Below are 16809 nucleotides of genomic sequence, written 5' to 3'. Positions count from 1 at the left end.
GTTAGTCTTTATTCCATTTCCTGAGTACTTTAAATGGTGCCAACAACTCACCTCAAGCCCAAGCTCAGTGACGAAAAATTGTTCTCTTGAATTTCCAAAGGTTTAAAATATTCTCACGGTCTGTTCAGACGGATTGGTGCTAACCAATACAGATCCGGCTAAAATTATGATATTACTCACCTGGGGTTTTAGCTATGTCTGACAGAGTTTAATATGCCATTTTTACTTTCAACTGAATCCATCATGTACCAAGTATTTATAACGGCGGATATCGGAGATGAAAAGTGCACTATATTTTAGTCTGAGTCGGAATTCCGGACTTACGGTCACTTAGCGATCTGCGTTCGGAAAATATCAGGATAGCGTCACGTTCGAGTGAGACAAGCCAAAACAAACAGCTTTTAAATTATTAACACGTTTTATTGGTTATTATGTATATGAAATCTCTTTAATTTAACTCAACCAATTTCTCTTCCATTTACAACGAAGTAGTTTGAAGCCTAGGGTGTTTGTGTGGGCCAGGAGAGAAGGTGACGGGGAGGATGGGGGTTTTAGGGGGTGCTATTGAACGAATAGAAACACGTTTACTGACTTGGGATTAATTTTTGAGAATCAGTTATTGGAAGTTAGGCTGATATTTTGTTACTGGATAGATGATAAATGTTAAACGCCAAGACCCAAGAAAGATCCAGACTTTCGTAAGCAAGTGTCTCCGAAAAATTCTACAAATTTATTGGCCAGATACTCAAACGAAGACCTATGGCGAACAACAGGGCAAGAGAAAATGGAATTGCAGATCAAGAGAAAACGCTGGGGACCTGGGGTTGGTGGGTCTGCGCAAACCAAATACCAACACCACCAAGCAGGCCTTGAGATGGAATCCACAGGGAAAGCGGAAGAGAGGGAGGCCAAGGAACAGCTGGCGACGGTCAATCGGAGGTGGAGTCGAGAAAGGTAGGCTTCAACTGGCAATAGTTGGAGAGACAGTCACAAAACAGAGAGCGATAGAGAGACTTCCTTAAAGGTGGCTCGATTGGACTTTTGTGTAACAATACTACTCAACTTTGAGCGACTAAAGCACCACCATTATCAATCCAACAGAAAATCGAACGTTACTGGTGTGTTGGAGAAAGATGAAAGTTTCAAATGAGGTAAGTTTTACCAGGGTCTGAGTTACAATAGCAATTAACGTTAAACATGAGACCGAGTAATTTATCATCTAGTGATAAGTTTGGAAATAAGACGTAGGGATCTAAGACATGTAATTGTTTAAACGATGCAAAATATACAAAAATGTATAAGAGCGTTTTCGACTAAGGAAAATGCGGGTAAAGTTTCACTACAGTTAGGCTCGATTTCTGCCGCTCTCTCGTGTCCGGTCTACGTTCAGTTTCAAGGTATAAAAATACAACAAAAACAAAGCTGTTTTAAAATGTTATTGCAAACTATGCCAAGACTTGACTAAATGGTATTCTAAGGTCTTAAATGAATCTTATAACATCTAATTACCTCTAGAGAAAATCTCAGAGAACTGAGCTTCATTTGATTTTCAGAAACATTTTGCTTTTTAACAAAAATTAGTCAAGTCTTGTGGGCATAGTTAGTTTAGACAACTTTGTCAGGCCTTAGATCCCGACGTTTTATTTATCATGCACTTGATGATAAGTTATTCGGTCTCATGTAAACTGGGGCATAACGTCATAACATTGCTATGGTAACTCAGACCTTGGTAAAACTTAAAACTTTCATCTTTCTCCAGCACACCAGTAACATTCGATTCTCTGTTGAATTGATAATGGTGGTGCTCTAGTCGCTCAAAGTTGAACAGTATCGTTACACAAAAATCCGATTGAGCCACCTTAAGGACCTATGCCCCCCACGAGGTGAAAGGGTTTAAGTCAGTATAAGTCAGTAGATAAATAATCACCATGATTAACTGTTACGTCAGGGCTGTTCAACACGAACCATAGGCTCGATTTCCACCGCTTTCGCGAGTCCGATCTGCAGCGCGGGCTCTTTTCTCGAACAGCGGCTGGTAATCGAGCCTACATGAGCCACAACTAAATAATACTAATCCTTGCATCCAGGAGCCTGTATGGTCGTCAAGTACTTGTGAGCCTTAAAATCACTGTCGTTGTTATTCCACCATCTTGAACTTCAAACCGGATTTTTTTCTCTTTTTTTGAAGGCAAAATCTCTTCACTGTTTTCGAAGTATCAGATCCCAGGCGTTGCTTTTTCTCCAAACAATATATCCTGTTTGCTTCGGGGCGCCCGCCGCGGCTCCCTTATAAAGAACTTTGAAAGAATGGAAATAGTTTTATATCCCATTAAGCCTTCCGGTGATAATTAAAATCCTTCTTTAACTGCAGTAAAACTAAAAAAAAACAACCAACGCTAAGTGAATAATCCCAAGATCTCCCTGAAACTCAACCCGCGGTGGCCCCTCTTCCACCTTAAGGTTAAAATTGAAATAGAAATAGCCTCTCCCCTTCCAAACGAAGCCGGATAAAAACTCTATGATACGCAAATTATTTCTATCAGGAGTTACACTTTCTAGTTAATAAGTTAAATAACTAATATTCCTTCAGTGGCCTTAATCTATCATGGATGTAGTCGCGTTGAAACTATTGCAATTAAATAAACGGCTTTTAAAATTTAGATTCCCTCTGATGAGTCTGTCCGCCTCACAAACAAACCCCTTGGGTGGTCGTGGTCGCTGGGAGCCGGTGTCAAGGAAAACCACATCACAACAAACCAATTTTATTTTTCCAATTGCCTCCCAAGTTTTGCATAAACTATTATGAAATGCTCTTGGGAGATGTGCATATTCCCAAACGCATTTCACAACAACATTTTATGCAATATGTGTGGGGCAAACAGAGTGAATTATGGACAATTGGATTACAGAGAATAAGGAGTTCATGGGAGTGCGGCTCTTTTGTGGAGTTTAGATAAGTAAAATACTTGAGATAATAAGGATTATAATCAACAAAAATAGTGCTTGCGGCTAGGAAACAAGAAGAAGAAGAAGATTACACATATTAAGGCAAGCACGTTTGCCGGTATTTCGGTTTTAAACAAACCCTTTACAACGGAGGATAGCTTGAAAGAGGGAAGCTTAAAACAAATTATGTCAAAGAGCCATTATTCAGTTAAGTACCTAGAAAAAGTGTCGTTTGAGGTTTGGACTAATAGAGAGGCCGTTAAAAATCAGTGTAGTGCCGGGGATGATCGAAAAGGATGGAGAGGTTAGGACCAGTTTCTCTCCCGTTGAAACAAACGTTTACTCCAAGCTATGTTTAGGAGGGAGGACAAACATAACGGAAATTGTGACAACTAAGATAAATGTGAGCCAGACTTGTTAGTCCATGGCGAGGATTTGTTTGATTTTATTTGTTTGATTGTACTTGCGTTTTTTTGTTTTTTTTTCTGAGTTTTATTTCACACGAGGGAAAATTTTACACAAAAGGCATTTCTATTCAAAACTCTTTCCAGTTCCTCCGTTTTCTAGTTTTCTGGCTAGCTGATGCACCCAGGGTGTAGACCCAATAATAAAGTACTAATTGCTTATGGCCCTCTGTGTTCATGTCAATGACAATAGACTTCCTATGGCTTTAGCCCTGGGAAAACATTTAATATTTCAGCCTTTCTCGGTCTTGAGTGATTAACACTCAAACTAGACACGTTTCTTTCTCTGGCTATCATCACGGATCTTCAGGAAACCTTTTTGGGAAGCAATCTATACGTTTAATTCCCGCAAATCTTCTAAAAATATGAAGAATCAGATTTCCATTATGTAAAGTTTCTTTTATTATCGAAGCAGTCACATTAGTCTTTTAGCTTACTTTTGTCTAACTACGTCATCAATAAAACAATGTTTTGATTATTCAGTTTTTTTCAATTCTGCCTCTCTTTAGCATGCCATTTGAGAAAAACGAGCTGACCTTCAGTTCTTATACTCCACCGTCTGTGTTTGCCAGTAATTAGGTCTGTTGGCCTGCAGAGGAGACATTTAAATCTACTTAATTGGAATTTCCACGCACCACGACGCTGGTACTAATACAATTAATTGGCGAACAATTTTGCTTCGGTTATTCTTCGCGCTCAAACTGTTGTGAATACTCGGGTACTATAGACATTCCGGTTGCGGCCATATTTGTCTTCTCGTAGTTTGGAAGGTACTAACGTTCAAGAGCACAATCTCTGACTACGCTTTAGTTTCTGCAGACGAAAAGAACGGCATTACTTCTTTCGTGCCTACAACTGGCATTGGTTCTCTCTGGAGTAAAATCCAGGACTATTCGGAAATTCACAGATCGCTGGTTTTTCAAGCTTATCAACTGGAATTATTTCACAATTTATTGTCTGTTTATTTTACTTTTTGCTTCATTGCGATCGATCAGATCCGACGTCACGCTTCGCTACGCGTTACGCTTTGTCACATGTCACGCACTCAACTCGCTGACCAATGAAATTGCTCATCGTTCCAGTCTTTTTTTCCGGCTGACGGCGGTAGCCTTGAACTGAACAAAAACGAGTAATCGCTGGTTACGTGACACTTTCGGTCATGAAGTTTAGAATAGTTAGATTTATCGTGGGAATTGTCGGTCTTATAGTGATTATTCAAGTATTAACGGCCATTTATTTCTCATCTAAACACTGGCCGGAGGATCATCCTGTAATTGGAAACCGTCATGTTGGAAGGTCGGTTGGTAAAACACACTCACACGTGGAGAAGGAACAGGTAAGATTAGTTACGTTCGTTTTCATTTAGTCAATGAATTTTCAGATATTCCTGTAGATAGATTGGCATAAGTATTAAAACGGCAAATGGTTCTTGAATTGTTTACCGGCGTCGTACACGGTTTTTCATGCTAGAAATAGTTCTTCGTAGTATTTCATTTGAGCAATATCGAGATGCGTGTACATGTATTATTCCTATCCGACGAAGTACATCATTGAGCAGGAACTTGCGATTTATTTTATCCCACATGGGGGTTTTCCGTTATAAAAATTCTAAGAAGATTTCATTGGGGCATTGATTACGCAAAGAAATAGTTTTTATTTAAAGCAGCTAGTTTATTTTCGTAAATAATTTAGTGTGTTCTAGCTGGTGCTAAGTTTGTCAGTAAAGTGCAGTGACTTGCGAAGTCGGCGCAAAGGTCGGTGATATGGGGGCAGAAGTTTTCGTTTTTTCCAGAACATCTGATAAGAGAAATGTTATTCAAAGTAGCTCTTCACATTAGTATTGTAGTAGATACTAAAACATTCAATTGGTTCATGAAAGACAACTTAGCAACAGCTTTAGAATTGTTCATTAGACAATGTTACTCGAGATCGTTACACGTCGCGATCTTATTTATTAAATAATTTTTGGAATTAAATAAACAGCTTGTTAAGGTGGTCGAAAGCAAGTCTCAAGATTAAAAGAATATAAGCTTAACCTGAGAGAAAAAATACATCTTAACCGAGGACAATCACATTGACTGGTAATTAACTGAGACTAAACAACCGGGCGCCATATATACGAGCTTAATATAAATTTACTACAGTCTTATCAGCGATTTCAAAACACCAAATAAGCTTATCGCCACAACAGTTGTATAACTTTCTCTTGGTAAAACCATATTCGTATAGCGAATATCTCAGATATAAATATATGGTAATCCATCGTTTAGTTCAATTCTGTCAACAAGAGATCGAGAGAGGCACTTTTCAAAATGACTGCTTTTACAAATTATGTTTATTTATTCCCCAGCTGGCACTTTGCTTATGTACTCATAGCTGCACTCAGTTTATTTTTTGTCACATTTCCATAATTTATAACTTGGTGCAATGTATTTTCTCCAGTAAACATTGTATTCCCCACATCCAAACTGCAGACAAACAATATCTTTATAGTAATTTATCAGGGCTGGACATAGCCAGAAAAACGTTATAACTGAAGCAAAGTCTATGGTTACTGTAAATTCAGTAACTGGGTGTTAAGCCCCCAAGTTGATTAGCTCCTAACCATTTATCCTCCAACCAGAAGTCAATTAGCTGTCAACCAGAAGTTGAAAACACTGTCTACAGTGTGTATTTCTCATTCTTGAAGAGTGAATGGGGGCTAATCGACTTCTGGTTGGGGGCTAGTTGGCTAGGGGCTTATACACACATTAACTTGGAAGCTATACGACCAGTAACTGTAAATTCTCTTCTTATGTATTTACCAGTGTTTTAGCTTCCCCTTCAACAACAAAAAAATGCAACGAAAACGAAAAAAATGACTGAGGCAAGAGCCTCAGTTTGCCTCACACTGACTATGACCCTGGTTATCTACTGAAAGTCAAACTCTCATGTCAGGTTAATTAGCTCATTAGAACTGTCAGTGTTAAAAAAAAAAGGTGATAGCTGAAAATGACTCTAGATCAATCAAAACAAGTCTGAGTACTTGTTTTGATCGATCTAGAGTCATATTTCAGGTTTGTTGTGATGGGGTTTGCCTTCACACCAGCTCCCAGCAACCACTACCCAAGGGCTGATGTTTGCACACATGTAATTATTCTTGGCGCGAGTCACAGATGACAGTTAGACTGCAGTTATGTTGTTTTCTCGCACCGGGGCGGGTTGGTAAAGGGAATGACGTACAGACTTTGGAGTTTTGCCAATTCTTTGGTGACTTGAAGTGACTCATATTTTGGGGTTCATAAAATGCAGTACTGGAACTTCTATTATCTAGGGCATGAAGCACCATGACGTTGGCAAGTACTCAAACTTGTTTTGATCGATCTAGAGCCAACCTTGGTACCCAGTAAGGCACCACATGTATCATGTGTTGCCTGCAAGCAGGCTCACCTTTGAGTCACATGCGCGAGTGGCGGAAGGTGAGAAGGAGTCAGATGGTGGCAAGTTTGAAGGGCATAAAAGGCAGTAATGTCCATACCTTGATCAGTTCTTTTACAATGTATCTGACTATTAGTGCCTTGCTGAGAAAAATGATCCCTTGACTTAATTACCCATCCACCAAAATTATATTACATTCCGGAATATTCGCCTGACGTCTTTGAAGGGTTATGAGATACTAAACAAGTGTTTTATATTCAATGTAAATTTAACCATGATATGATCTTATTTTGACTGAGGTGTTTGACAATACAATCATTACTGTTAAACAGTATTTTGCAACTATGTGACTCACTGCATCACCCAAATCAATTAAATAAGACCAATGTTTCTCGCTTTTCGTAAATTTCCAGATTATGACAACATTTTATAATTGTATAATTCAAGAGCTATTCAGAGTTGAAAGTTAAAGATAGAGATATTGATGTTCACTTCTGCTTTCCGTTTCATGAGTTTTTATTGCTATTAATATCAGTAAACCATTAAATGGTTCATCAATACATCAAATGCATCAATTATATTTGTGCTGTTTCTGCAATGATGTGGTTGTTAATTGCTACATGTGTAATATTGCAAATTTAAGTGATTCATCAATACAACACGTACATCAATTACATACATACTCTTTCTGGAATAATGTGGTTACAAATGCTACATGTATTAATAGTGTTACAGCTACCGTTTTGTCAAATTGCACATTTTGTTGAATGTGGCTAATAGTAACAGTTTCCAGTCCCAATTTGCATCTCTTATACTTTGATGGCTCAATACTTACCCACTCTTCATCAGTCAGATGATGCCACAATATTTACTGGTATCAACCAAATGTCTAAATCATTGGTTATCAAGTTTTGGTTATCTTTTTCACAGAATGCAAAATTAATGCATGTCTAATAGATTTCAGTAACATGACTATAATCTGTGCATGGAAACGTTTTCTTGGTTACAAATAACAAATAAAGATTTATTTATTATAGCTTTAATTTGTTACTAAATTTGTCAGTCTTTAATTAAAAACAATTAGCAGAGATGCCTAGCGTGGAACCAAACAAATAATCAATTGCCAGGAAATTGCCAGTTTTACCTACTTGACCCTAAAAAAAGTTGTTCAAAGTGCTAGTAGAGCTATTGAATTCAACCACAAATAATTATACGTCAAATATCCAAAAACATTGTCCCAAAGAAAAGCCAGAAATCAGCCAAAATATGCCTGAAAAATGCATTTTTATACGCTTTCCTTTGCACTGTCTGGGAGATTTAGTGACCCGTTCAGGAGATGGAAAATACAGTAATTATGATGTACCCTGAAGACTTCCAGATAATCCCAGAGAGGCATACATGTAGATGAATTAAATGGAGTCTCTTTGTTAAGTTGGAGCTTGGTACAGAAACAAGTTAAGCTCACTGTTGGTATTCAACTTTCATTGCTGATTTTTTTGTTTATTGTCTTTTTCCTTTAGGTTAATGTTCCAGAGCAAAAACTTCCTCAGTCGAAACAAGAAGAAAACAAAGAAATGGATGGTGAACTAGCAGTTTTAGAAAAACCATTTATTCCTCCATGTACAGTAAAACACAAAGATGCTCTTTCTGCTTTAAAGCGAGTGAAATCTGACAGTTGTAAAAGACTTATTTACAAGACAGCATGTCTGTCTGAAGCCAAAATGCTCTTCAAAACTGATATAAAAAGATCTTGCCCTGTGCCTCGTGATAAGGGAAGCCCTGCAAAGACTGTTGATCCCACTCGCACAGCATACGGGAGTCCCATCAGGATTGCATACGTCCTCACACTTCATGGACGAGCTTTTAGACAAGTGAAGAGATTGTTCAAAGCTCTCTACCACAACAATCACTACTTTTTCTTTCACATTGACTCTGTGAGTATGATTTATTCATGGATAGAGGAATCAGTATTATTTGTTACATACAGTAATGACTTCTAATTATTCTGATGGCATGTTACACACTAGAGAAGGGGGATGGGTATGTAAAATTAATCTATTTAGTAGTTCAGAAAGCTAAGTCATTAAGCCATTCATCAGACAAATTATGAACTGTTTAGTCAATGATTAACAAATAAATGTTAGCGGTTTACTGAAAAACACGATAAAACTGTCATTTTTACCTTGATAATGATGTCAGCAACATCGAAACATCGGACAACTATAATTCTATTATAAATATATGTTACCTGACAAAACTTGAGAATTCTCAGGTCAAAAGCATGAAATGGAAGGATTGCAAAAAATGCAAATTAAAGTTACTTACAGTACAAGAACACCGCAACATGTATGTAGACCACCACTCCCTTTACTTCTCAGTATTTTGGGTTGTAGCTATGCAGTTATCTAAGCTTGATTATCCTAAACCTTCCCTATATGGGGAATTTGCCAGGCATTTGAAAGGCTGTCAGTCTTCACCACAGGGTAAAACTTTTAAATGTTACTAATATATTTTTCCTTTTTATTCGTCCAGAGGTCTGACTATCTTCGAAGAGAAATTCTAAAGATGATACGTAATTTTCCAAATGCTGCAGTAGCACCCTGGAGTTTGGCCACCATTTGGGGAGGGGCGAGTCTGCTTAAAATGTTACTCAAGTGTATGGAGGACTTAATGGCCAAGAAAGATTGGAAATGGGACTTTTTTATAAACTTGAGTGAATCTGACTATCCAATCAAGTAAGAATGAATGTATTCATTTGTAAATATGTGTAAATCTTCCCTGGTGATAATCATCAGCATCATTGTAGTCATCGTCTCCATCACCGTCATCAACAACAACTTACAACAATATCCTCATCATCATCTCAGAGGACTTGTGTCAAGCTATTACATGTGATACAAAGGGGCCTCTAGACCAAGAGGTTACAGCTGTAATCTTAACAGAAATTCTTGCAGGGAATACGTTTTAATATTAGACTGCATATGGCAAATTAAAAAAGCCTGAACACTACATGTAGATTAGTTTTGTTTGTAGAATGTTACGTGGTATCAAGATTTAAAAGCAGTCTGATCTGGGATGAATAAATCACAAACCCCATTAGTTACTGGCTTTGTCATTTAATCTTAACAGGCTCTGTATCATCTGAATAGTTAAGGTACAATCAAAGTCATATCAAATTCACACAGTAACAAGATCTTGCAGTAATCTGTGATCTTAAAATAGGAATTTACAGAATTATTCATGGCATCAACAAAATTACACCAATCTAACGGTATTTTATGTTGCTCTATGATCAGGATTTCTAGCAATGTTAAAGGTGTTAATTCATGTTCAGATAGATCCAATTCTCAAACTAATCATGTACTAATTTTTTGTTTGGTTTCAGGCATAATTCACAACTAGTGGAATTTCTAAGAGCTAACAGAGATTTTAATTTCTTAAAACCCCATGGAAGAGACCTTTGGAGGTTTGTATGCAATCATTTGACTGAAAACTAGTAAACATAAGTAAGGGTAGCCTGTGAACAGGCTCTCTAGTTTCAGGATGGAGCAAAGAGAAAGCCGCCAGAAGATGCCAGGTTAACACATCGATGGTGAGACGATGTGCAAATTTTTAATGCATCAGGTTAGCAAAATGAAGATGTCAATCAAACCTGTCAACAATCAGTGATCTAACTAATTAGAGGTTGCACAATCTAATGCACAGCAGGTGCCTTGGAACGGCAGCATACAACCTTTGTCCATTGGGCTTTGACACACCAACCCCACCCCATTACCCCCCCCCCCCCCTACAGTAAGAGCCCTGACTATAAGGTTGTGTTCTACTGGCCAGGGATCAACCGCTCCTGGTTGGTGGGGTTAGTTTGGGTTTTTCGTGTTCTATTGGGGTAAAACCATTTTCGGTTGGTTTTGTTGATCAACTTTTTCAACCGACCTCAACCCAGGTCGTGAGATTGAAGCTCATGTAAGGACTATTTCCAGGAGTTACCGGGTTTCAACCTTAAACAGTTGGAAAAGTGTCCTATTGAGAAACACCAACTGCATCAACCGAAACTGGTCGCGGTTGAAACGGTTGATCCCAATAAAACATGACCTAAGTTAAAAAATTCAACTCAATTTCAAGATATAGTCACTTTAGCCTCCTACAATAATTATAACTTAAAATCCTTTTCATAACAATCTGAACTCTTCCTTCATTTTTTCCCTAAGGTTTATTAAAAAGCAAGGTTTAGATAGAACATTTTTAGAGTGCGATGAACACATGTGGCGACTTGGGGACAGAAAAATCCCCCCTGATATTGACATTGATGGAGGAAGTGACTGGATTGGCTTGAACAGGAAGTTCTGTCACTATTTAGTGACGTCAAAGGATCCTCTAGTGACGACACTCAAACACATGTACAGTTACTCCCTGTTACCAGCCGAGGTTTGTAAAAAAGCTGATTTGATGCTTTATAAATTGCTTGGTATAATACAGTGGAATCCCAGTTTTTCGAACCCTCATTTTTTCAAACCCCCCAGTAACTCGAACCAAAAGTCGTTTCCCTCCCCCTCAGTTGAACACTGTAATTTTACCCCCAATTTCTCGAAATATCCAATTTTTCGAACCAATTTTCGTTTCCCTTGGAGGTTCAAAAAATCAGGATTCCACTGTACATGGATTGACGTCTTTCTTCTCCACATGAGCCTCTTTCATGCTGCCTGACTGTGTAAGCTGGCAGTTCAGAGGCTAGGGAGAGGGGGAGCAAAGAAATTGTGTGGTGCCCTCCAACTCCTCTTTCCACGCCCCACTCCCCTAGGGAGCCTCTGCGGAGTAGAGAGGATTGACATCAGTAAAACTATAAGCCAGATGCAAAACAATCGTCTCACTCAGGGACTGTTTTCAGACAAGAATATAATGAGCTTCAGTCAACATCCGTGAGTTTTGTAGGATGCTCTCAAATTGTTAGTGCAACCTGAGGAAATGAGGTTTTCCTATCGGTGGGAGGGGGGGTGATGTAATGGACTAGCAATGCATCCAGGGGGAGTAGAATTACGTTTTGTCATTCTACGATCATTCTACGATCATTCAACTAGCTGATTTTTGTAGCGCTAAGCAACTTCAGAATATTGCTGCTCAGGAGTTTTTGTTTCTTCAATGATGAATTTGACACATGTCCATTGGAGTTTTTCTACTATATCTCCAATTACTTTGCCAGGTTGCCGATAGCCATTTATATACTCCAAGCTGGAGAAAGGTACAGAGAGAGAGTTAGGTTTCCAACCTAAGAGTACAGCACTATGACCTGTACAAGACTTGAATCTACAACCCTTTATGTAGAGTCTGCCAAACAACTCCCCGCCCCTCCTCGTTTCTCAAACTATTCCCATTACATTCATGACCAAAGTTGAATTAAAACCAAAGTTAAAAGTGCTTTTGCAATTCCCAATTCAAATATTTCCGCTTTTGTTTCTCCAGTCTTTCTTTCACACTGTGCTAAGGAATGGTCCTTACTGTGAGACCTTCATCCGCACGAATTTTCGCCTCACCAACTGGAAGCGAAAGCTGGGCTGTCGCTGTCAGTACAAACACATTGTGGATTGGTGTGGGTGCTCGCCAAATGACTTCAAACCTGAAGATATGCCTCGACTAAAGGTAAAATTTTAATCAGTACCACAGATATCAAACCAGTGTAGATAGGTAGGTGCAAACCGTACTTTAAGAGGAAGCAACCGGGATTACAAGCAGTCCCTCTCTTATTTTCCCGTGTTTTTCTTTGTTCTTCTCCTTAGTTAGAGGCGAGAGGGGGAAATTGAGGAACGCGTGAACAATCGATTCGTTTTCTGCTTCTCGCTCGAAGAGGTTAAGGACGAAAAAAACTAGAAGATTGCGTGACAAGCCCAAAGCGCGTCTGCTTAGCTAATCTCAATCTTGCTCTCGGCTTGCTGTGAACAGTACGTTTAATTTGAATCCACAGTCGTTCAGTTATTACTGATCGACTGTAAATTACCGCCAGGGATTCTCCTTAAGTTAACCTTGTGTTTTTTTTTTTTTCCTTTCTTTTTAGAGCCAGGGAGGAAACTACTTTGCGCGAAAGTTCGAGGCGATCGTCAACCAAGAGGTTATCAACCAGTTAGATGCCTGGCTGTATGACCCGTACCCCCCGGACACGCCTGGACTTAACTACTACTGGGAAAATATTTACCACTACGAAGACTCCGTCACAAAAGCCAGTGACGTGTTTAGGACATTTTTCCAATCTTTCGTTAGATTGGGAGCGAAAAGCTTGAAAACTTCTCCCACACAAGATGGCGAAAGCCACAGTTGTCGCGATGGAATCGTTGGAAACATCAAAGAAGTCACAGTTCTTAGTCAACATGATCAGTTTGGTGGGTTGTTAGCTTTATATGACGTTGAATACACAACAAGCAGTGGCGGCAAACAGAATGTCACGTTGGAGTCGTGGTTGGCTCCGTTGAGCCACGAGGAGCTGTTAAATTTGAACATGAGCAACGGGCCACAGCGACTTGTTGGATTAGAGGTAACAAGCAAGCTTATTACCTGCTGATAAGTTCAGTACGTTTAGGGTAAAGATTGCATTGTGCCTATTATATAAACAACAAGATATTTTATACAAGGGTTATATTTCGGTATTAGTCTGGACTATCTTCAAACTAAAATAACATTCCGAGCTAAGGTAAGGACAAGTCTGCATACGAGCCAAGTGGCCCATCAGGCCGGCGCTTATCCCGGTTTCTGTAGCATGAAGCGACTAGGAATATATGTACTCCCCCCTGGATGGGATGCTAGTCCATCACAGGGTTACCCCCAGCATTAAGTTCGCCGGTACCCATTTATACAAATGGGTGGAGAGAGGCACTGTTAGAGTAAAGTGTTTTGCCCAAGAACACAACACAATGTCCCCGGCCAGGGCTCGAGCCCGGACCGCTCGATCCGGAGACGAGCGCACTAACCATGAGGCCACCGCGCCTCCCACAAAATTACATGCAGAGCGTGGATTTCAAATACTTAATGCCCCGCCAGGCCACACTACGCCGAAGAATTTGAAAACGGTGTTTTCACTCTGAAGACGAATCAGATGTTTTCTGTCCACACTACGTCGGAGTAGTTTGAAAACGCAACAATCACCGGTCATTTTAGAGTTGTGCTTGAGGAAAACTCATACAATTCGGCAAAAGCGAAACCAAAACAGGCAAAGTTCGTCGAAAGCCACTCATTATGGGAACTTTTGATATCATAGTGTTTCCTGGTTACATGGTATACCACTGAAACCTTTATACGTTTATGCTAACTGTTGTTTCTCTTTTTCAGGTAGGAACTATTTGGGACCAAAAGGAAAGGGTCTTCCGTAACTTGGCGCACCTGATGGGTCCCATGGATGACCCTGTGTTGGTCCATCGCTGGGTTCACGGCAAGCCATTTGATGTCAAACTCATGTGGGTGGACCCAATCAATGTGGTGACGGGAATTTATGAAATGCACGTGGTCGAAAATTGGGTCGTGTCTTTTCATAAGCCCACGTTCAAGAAACCCATGCGGCCTGGAAAATGGACCATAAAAATGATCTTCTCTCACAAAGGCGAAGATATGGTGATAGGACAGACAAACTTCCTGGTCATACCACTAGCGTTCTCAAAAGGCCAGCCCATTAGCGCGCAAGATGCTGTCGCAGCTAACAGTGGTCCCCCTGGGGGAATTTACAACACAAATGATTTCCTTATTGAGTTTGATCGCGAAGCTAACAACACCGAGGCGCTTGCTAAGCAGGCCGCGGAAAATTCCAGGAAGGCTGGGTCCGAGCTTGATGCCTGGGTAGATGGTGTTGCTGAATATTTTTGGACTGTAGAGGCGTCTTGTACAATTCGTGGCAAAATTCCAGGCTGTGAAGACATTTCTCCTTGTGAATCGACATTATGGAGCTCGAGGTCGCCAGACCCCAAATCGGAATTAGGCAAGGTTAAACCTGATGGTAGATTACGATAGTGAAGTAATTTGTTTTACCATTTAGGTAATTTTAGATTTTTAAATTTCGGTTGGACATGTTCACCAGACCCGGTTGTGTATTTATTGTATGGTCTGCTTTGGAACTAAAAATAAAATAACTTATGTACATTTTGGTTTTACTTCAGTTCTCCCCCAAATTTCAAAGCTTAGTGACTTAAGCTGGCGTTTGTCTTAGGTTGTAGTGCATGTTTCGTAATCTGTTTGTTAAGTCTAGCACATTTTTTGAATACAAGTATCTACTAAGGCAGTGTCTACACTAAGCCGCTTTATTTCTACGGTTTAGCCTACCGTCCACACTAATCCGTCACGAAAACGGAACTTTTTGAAAACGCCGGCTTTACGTTTTCGTGTGGACGGAAAATATTTTGAAAACGGAGCTTTTCGAAAAAGATGTAGTCACGATTATTATTTGATTTCCCGAAATTTCCTCAAACACAAATTCTGAATAGCTGGTGATTGTTGCGTTTTTAAATTCCTCCGGCTCAGCGTGGACGGGGCTTTATAGATCGTTCATTTAAAAAAAAAAAAAAAAAAAAAAAACAATGAAGTAGGTAATTAATAAATAGAATCCATTTCCATTTTGTGGAAATGATTGTTCGACAGTCAGAACATTTTCCTGTCAGCCACTCCGAAACTGAAATTTCTCCCAAAGTGTTTTAGAATTTATAAAAATTAAATTCATTTCTATTTCAAAAAACGAGGAGGAAGATACCCAGTTATAAATTGATTTGCCAGCGACCAGGGCACAACAGTGAGCTTGGGTAAAGAGAAGTGTATTTATTGGATGAATTTACGTACTTTCTGTTAAAAGTTGTTATTTAAGACTGCAGTTGCATCTTATCAAAACCCTTAATGCCTTGGACTTAGTAAACCAAAAAGTGTATCAGTGATTTTAATCAGTGTAAACAGGCGCGACGAGATTTTGAAGCACGAAATGACATATCCAAATATATTCGTGATTTTAACTTCATCAATAAAAACATAGATGCACACCGTTGTATAGCCATTATAGATGACACTTAAAAGAAAATTGCCGGTTTGTTGGTTTACGATAACAGCCCATGTTTTGTGTAAATTGTACAGCGTTACTGAAGAGTTGAAAGAGCTTGATACTTGTTGTAATAATAGCTTGTGGTTCTAGTTCTAACGAATAAACTCTCTTCCTAATCAAATGTCTCGCACACCTCGTAAACTCAAAACTTGAAGACATCTTTATACGCTTTCCCGCCGGGAGGGGGGGGCGGCGCCGAGCACTCCTTATAGTGGACTATACAGGGTACCTTTTTCAAGCTCAAACAGTAGTTAAGCATTGTAAAAGGTAGCAAAAATGTAATTCCAATATTTATTTATTTTGGTGTATGAAACGGGGTACCATCTCCAACAGAAGGTATTGTATATGAATAACCTCGTTTCCAGCGTCTTTTCCCGGCCCCCAAGCCAGGGAAAACGCCCTGGGAACGAGGTTGGTATATGAAAGGGTCGTCTTCCCTTGCCATTTAAAGGTGAAAAGAGATAAACTTGCGTTGATTAATCGTCTATGGAAGTGTAAAGAGAGCGAAAGATTGTCGATTACCGCTAATTCGTTCACGAAATAGATCGCACGCTGTGGCGGTCCGGACGGAGAAAATTCCGCCCACTCCAGGAACCAATCAGATTGCAGGACTTGTTGAATTCCGCCCGCTCACGAGCTGAGAAAAAGACAGAAAGGATTATTGAATTTGTTCCTAAATTGTCGGAAGGGCTCGACCCCAGGTTCTATCAGTTAAAAAAAAAAAAGACAGAACTCTCGGGAAAAAAATACTTTAGATCAGAAATGTTTCCGACACCACTACATTGTTTTTATTTCTGTTTTGGGCTGGTTCTTTTGTGTTGGAATGGTAATTAATTCAAATTATCCAGTCTAAAAAAATTGTCACGTCTGCTTACAAAAATGGATTGATGCGACAAACTTGATTGTTACACAGATATGCTGGCTTTA

At 39.4% G+C, this 16809-nt stretch overlaps 1 protein-coding gene across 2 annotated transcripts; it reads left to right on the top strand.

The window, feature by feature from the left end:
* The first annotated feature begins 268 nt into the window (after nucleotides 1–268).
* On the top strand, nucleotides 269–16401 carry LOC145489454 (xylosyltransferase 1-like). Of its 2 annotated transcripts, none has more exons than XM_081468428.1 (8): nucleotides 269–954; nucleotides 8348–8761; nucleotides 9360–9562; nucleotides 10213–10293; nucleotides 11036–11252; nucleotides 12285–12461; nucleotides 12874–13347; nucleotides 14139–16400. In XM_081468428.1, the coding sequence occupies exons 2-8, from the start codon at nucleotides 8402–8404 to the stop codon at nucleotides 14808–14810; spliced, it is 2184 nt and encodes a 727-aa protein (XP_081324554.1). In that variant the 5' UTR covers nucleotides 269–954; nucleotides 8348–8401; the 3' UTR covers nucleotides 14811–16400. The 2 variants fall into 2 exon arrangements, with proteins under 2 accessions (XP_081324554.1, XP_081324553.1); XM_081468427.1 differs by lacking the exon at nucleotides 269–954 and adding an exon at nucleotides 3628–4746 and having other exon boundaries at nucleotides 14139–16401.
* Nucleotides 16402–16809: the final 408 nt, after the last annotated feature.

Source organism: Orbicella franksi, chromosome 6 (assembly GCF_964199315.1).
Source record: "Orbicella franksi chromosome 6, jaOrbFran1.1, whole genome shotgun sequence".
Lineage (NCBI taxonomy): Eukaryota > Metazoa > Cnidaria > Anthozoa > Scleractinia > Merulinidae > Orbicella > Orbicella franksi.
This window is presented reverse-complemented; position numbering and strand designations above follow the sequence as displayed.

Excerpts from the sequence above, each read along its gene's own strand:
- LOC145489454 (XM_081468427.1), top strand. The coding sequence starts at position 4,570 with ATGAAGTTTAGAATAGTTAGATTTATCGTGGGAATTGTCGGTCTTATA. Across the intron at positions 4,747-8,347 it reads CACACGTGGAGAAGGAACAG|GTTAATGTTCCAGAGCAAAA; the intron begins GTAAGATTAGTT and ends TTTTTCCTTTAG. Across the intron at positions 11,253-12,284 it reads ACTCCCTGTTACCAGCCGAG|TCTTTCTTTCACACTGTGCT; the intron begins GTTTGTAAAAAA and ends TTGTTTCTCCAG.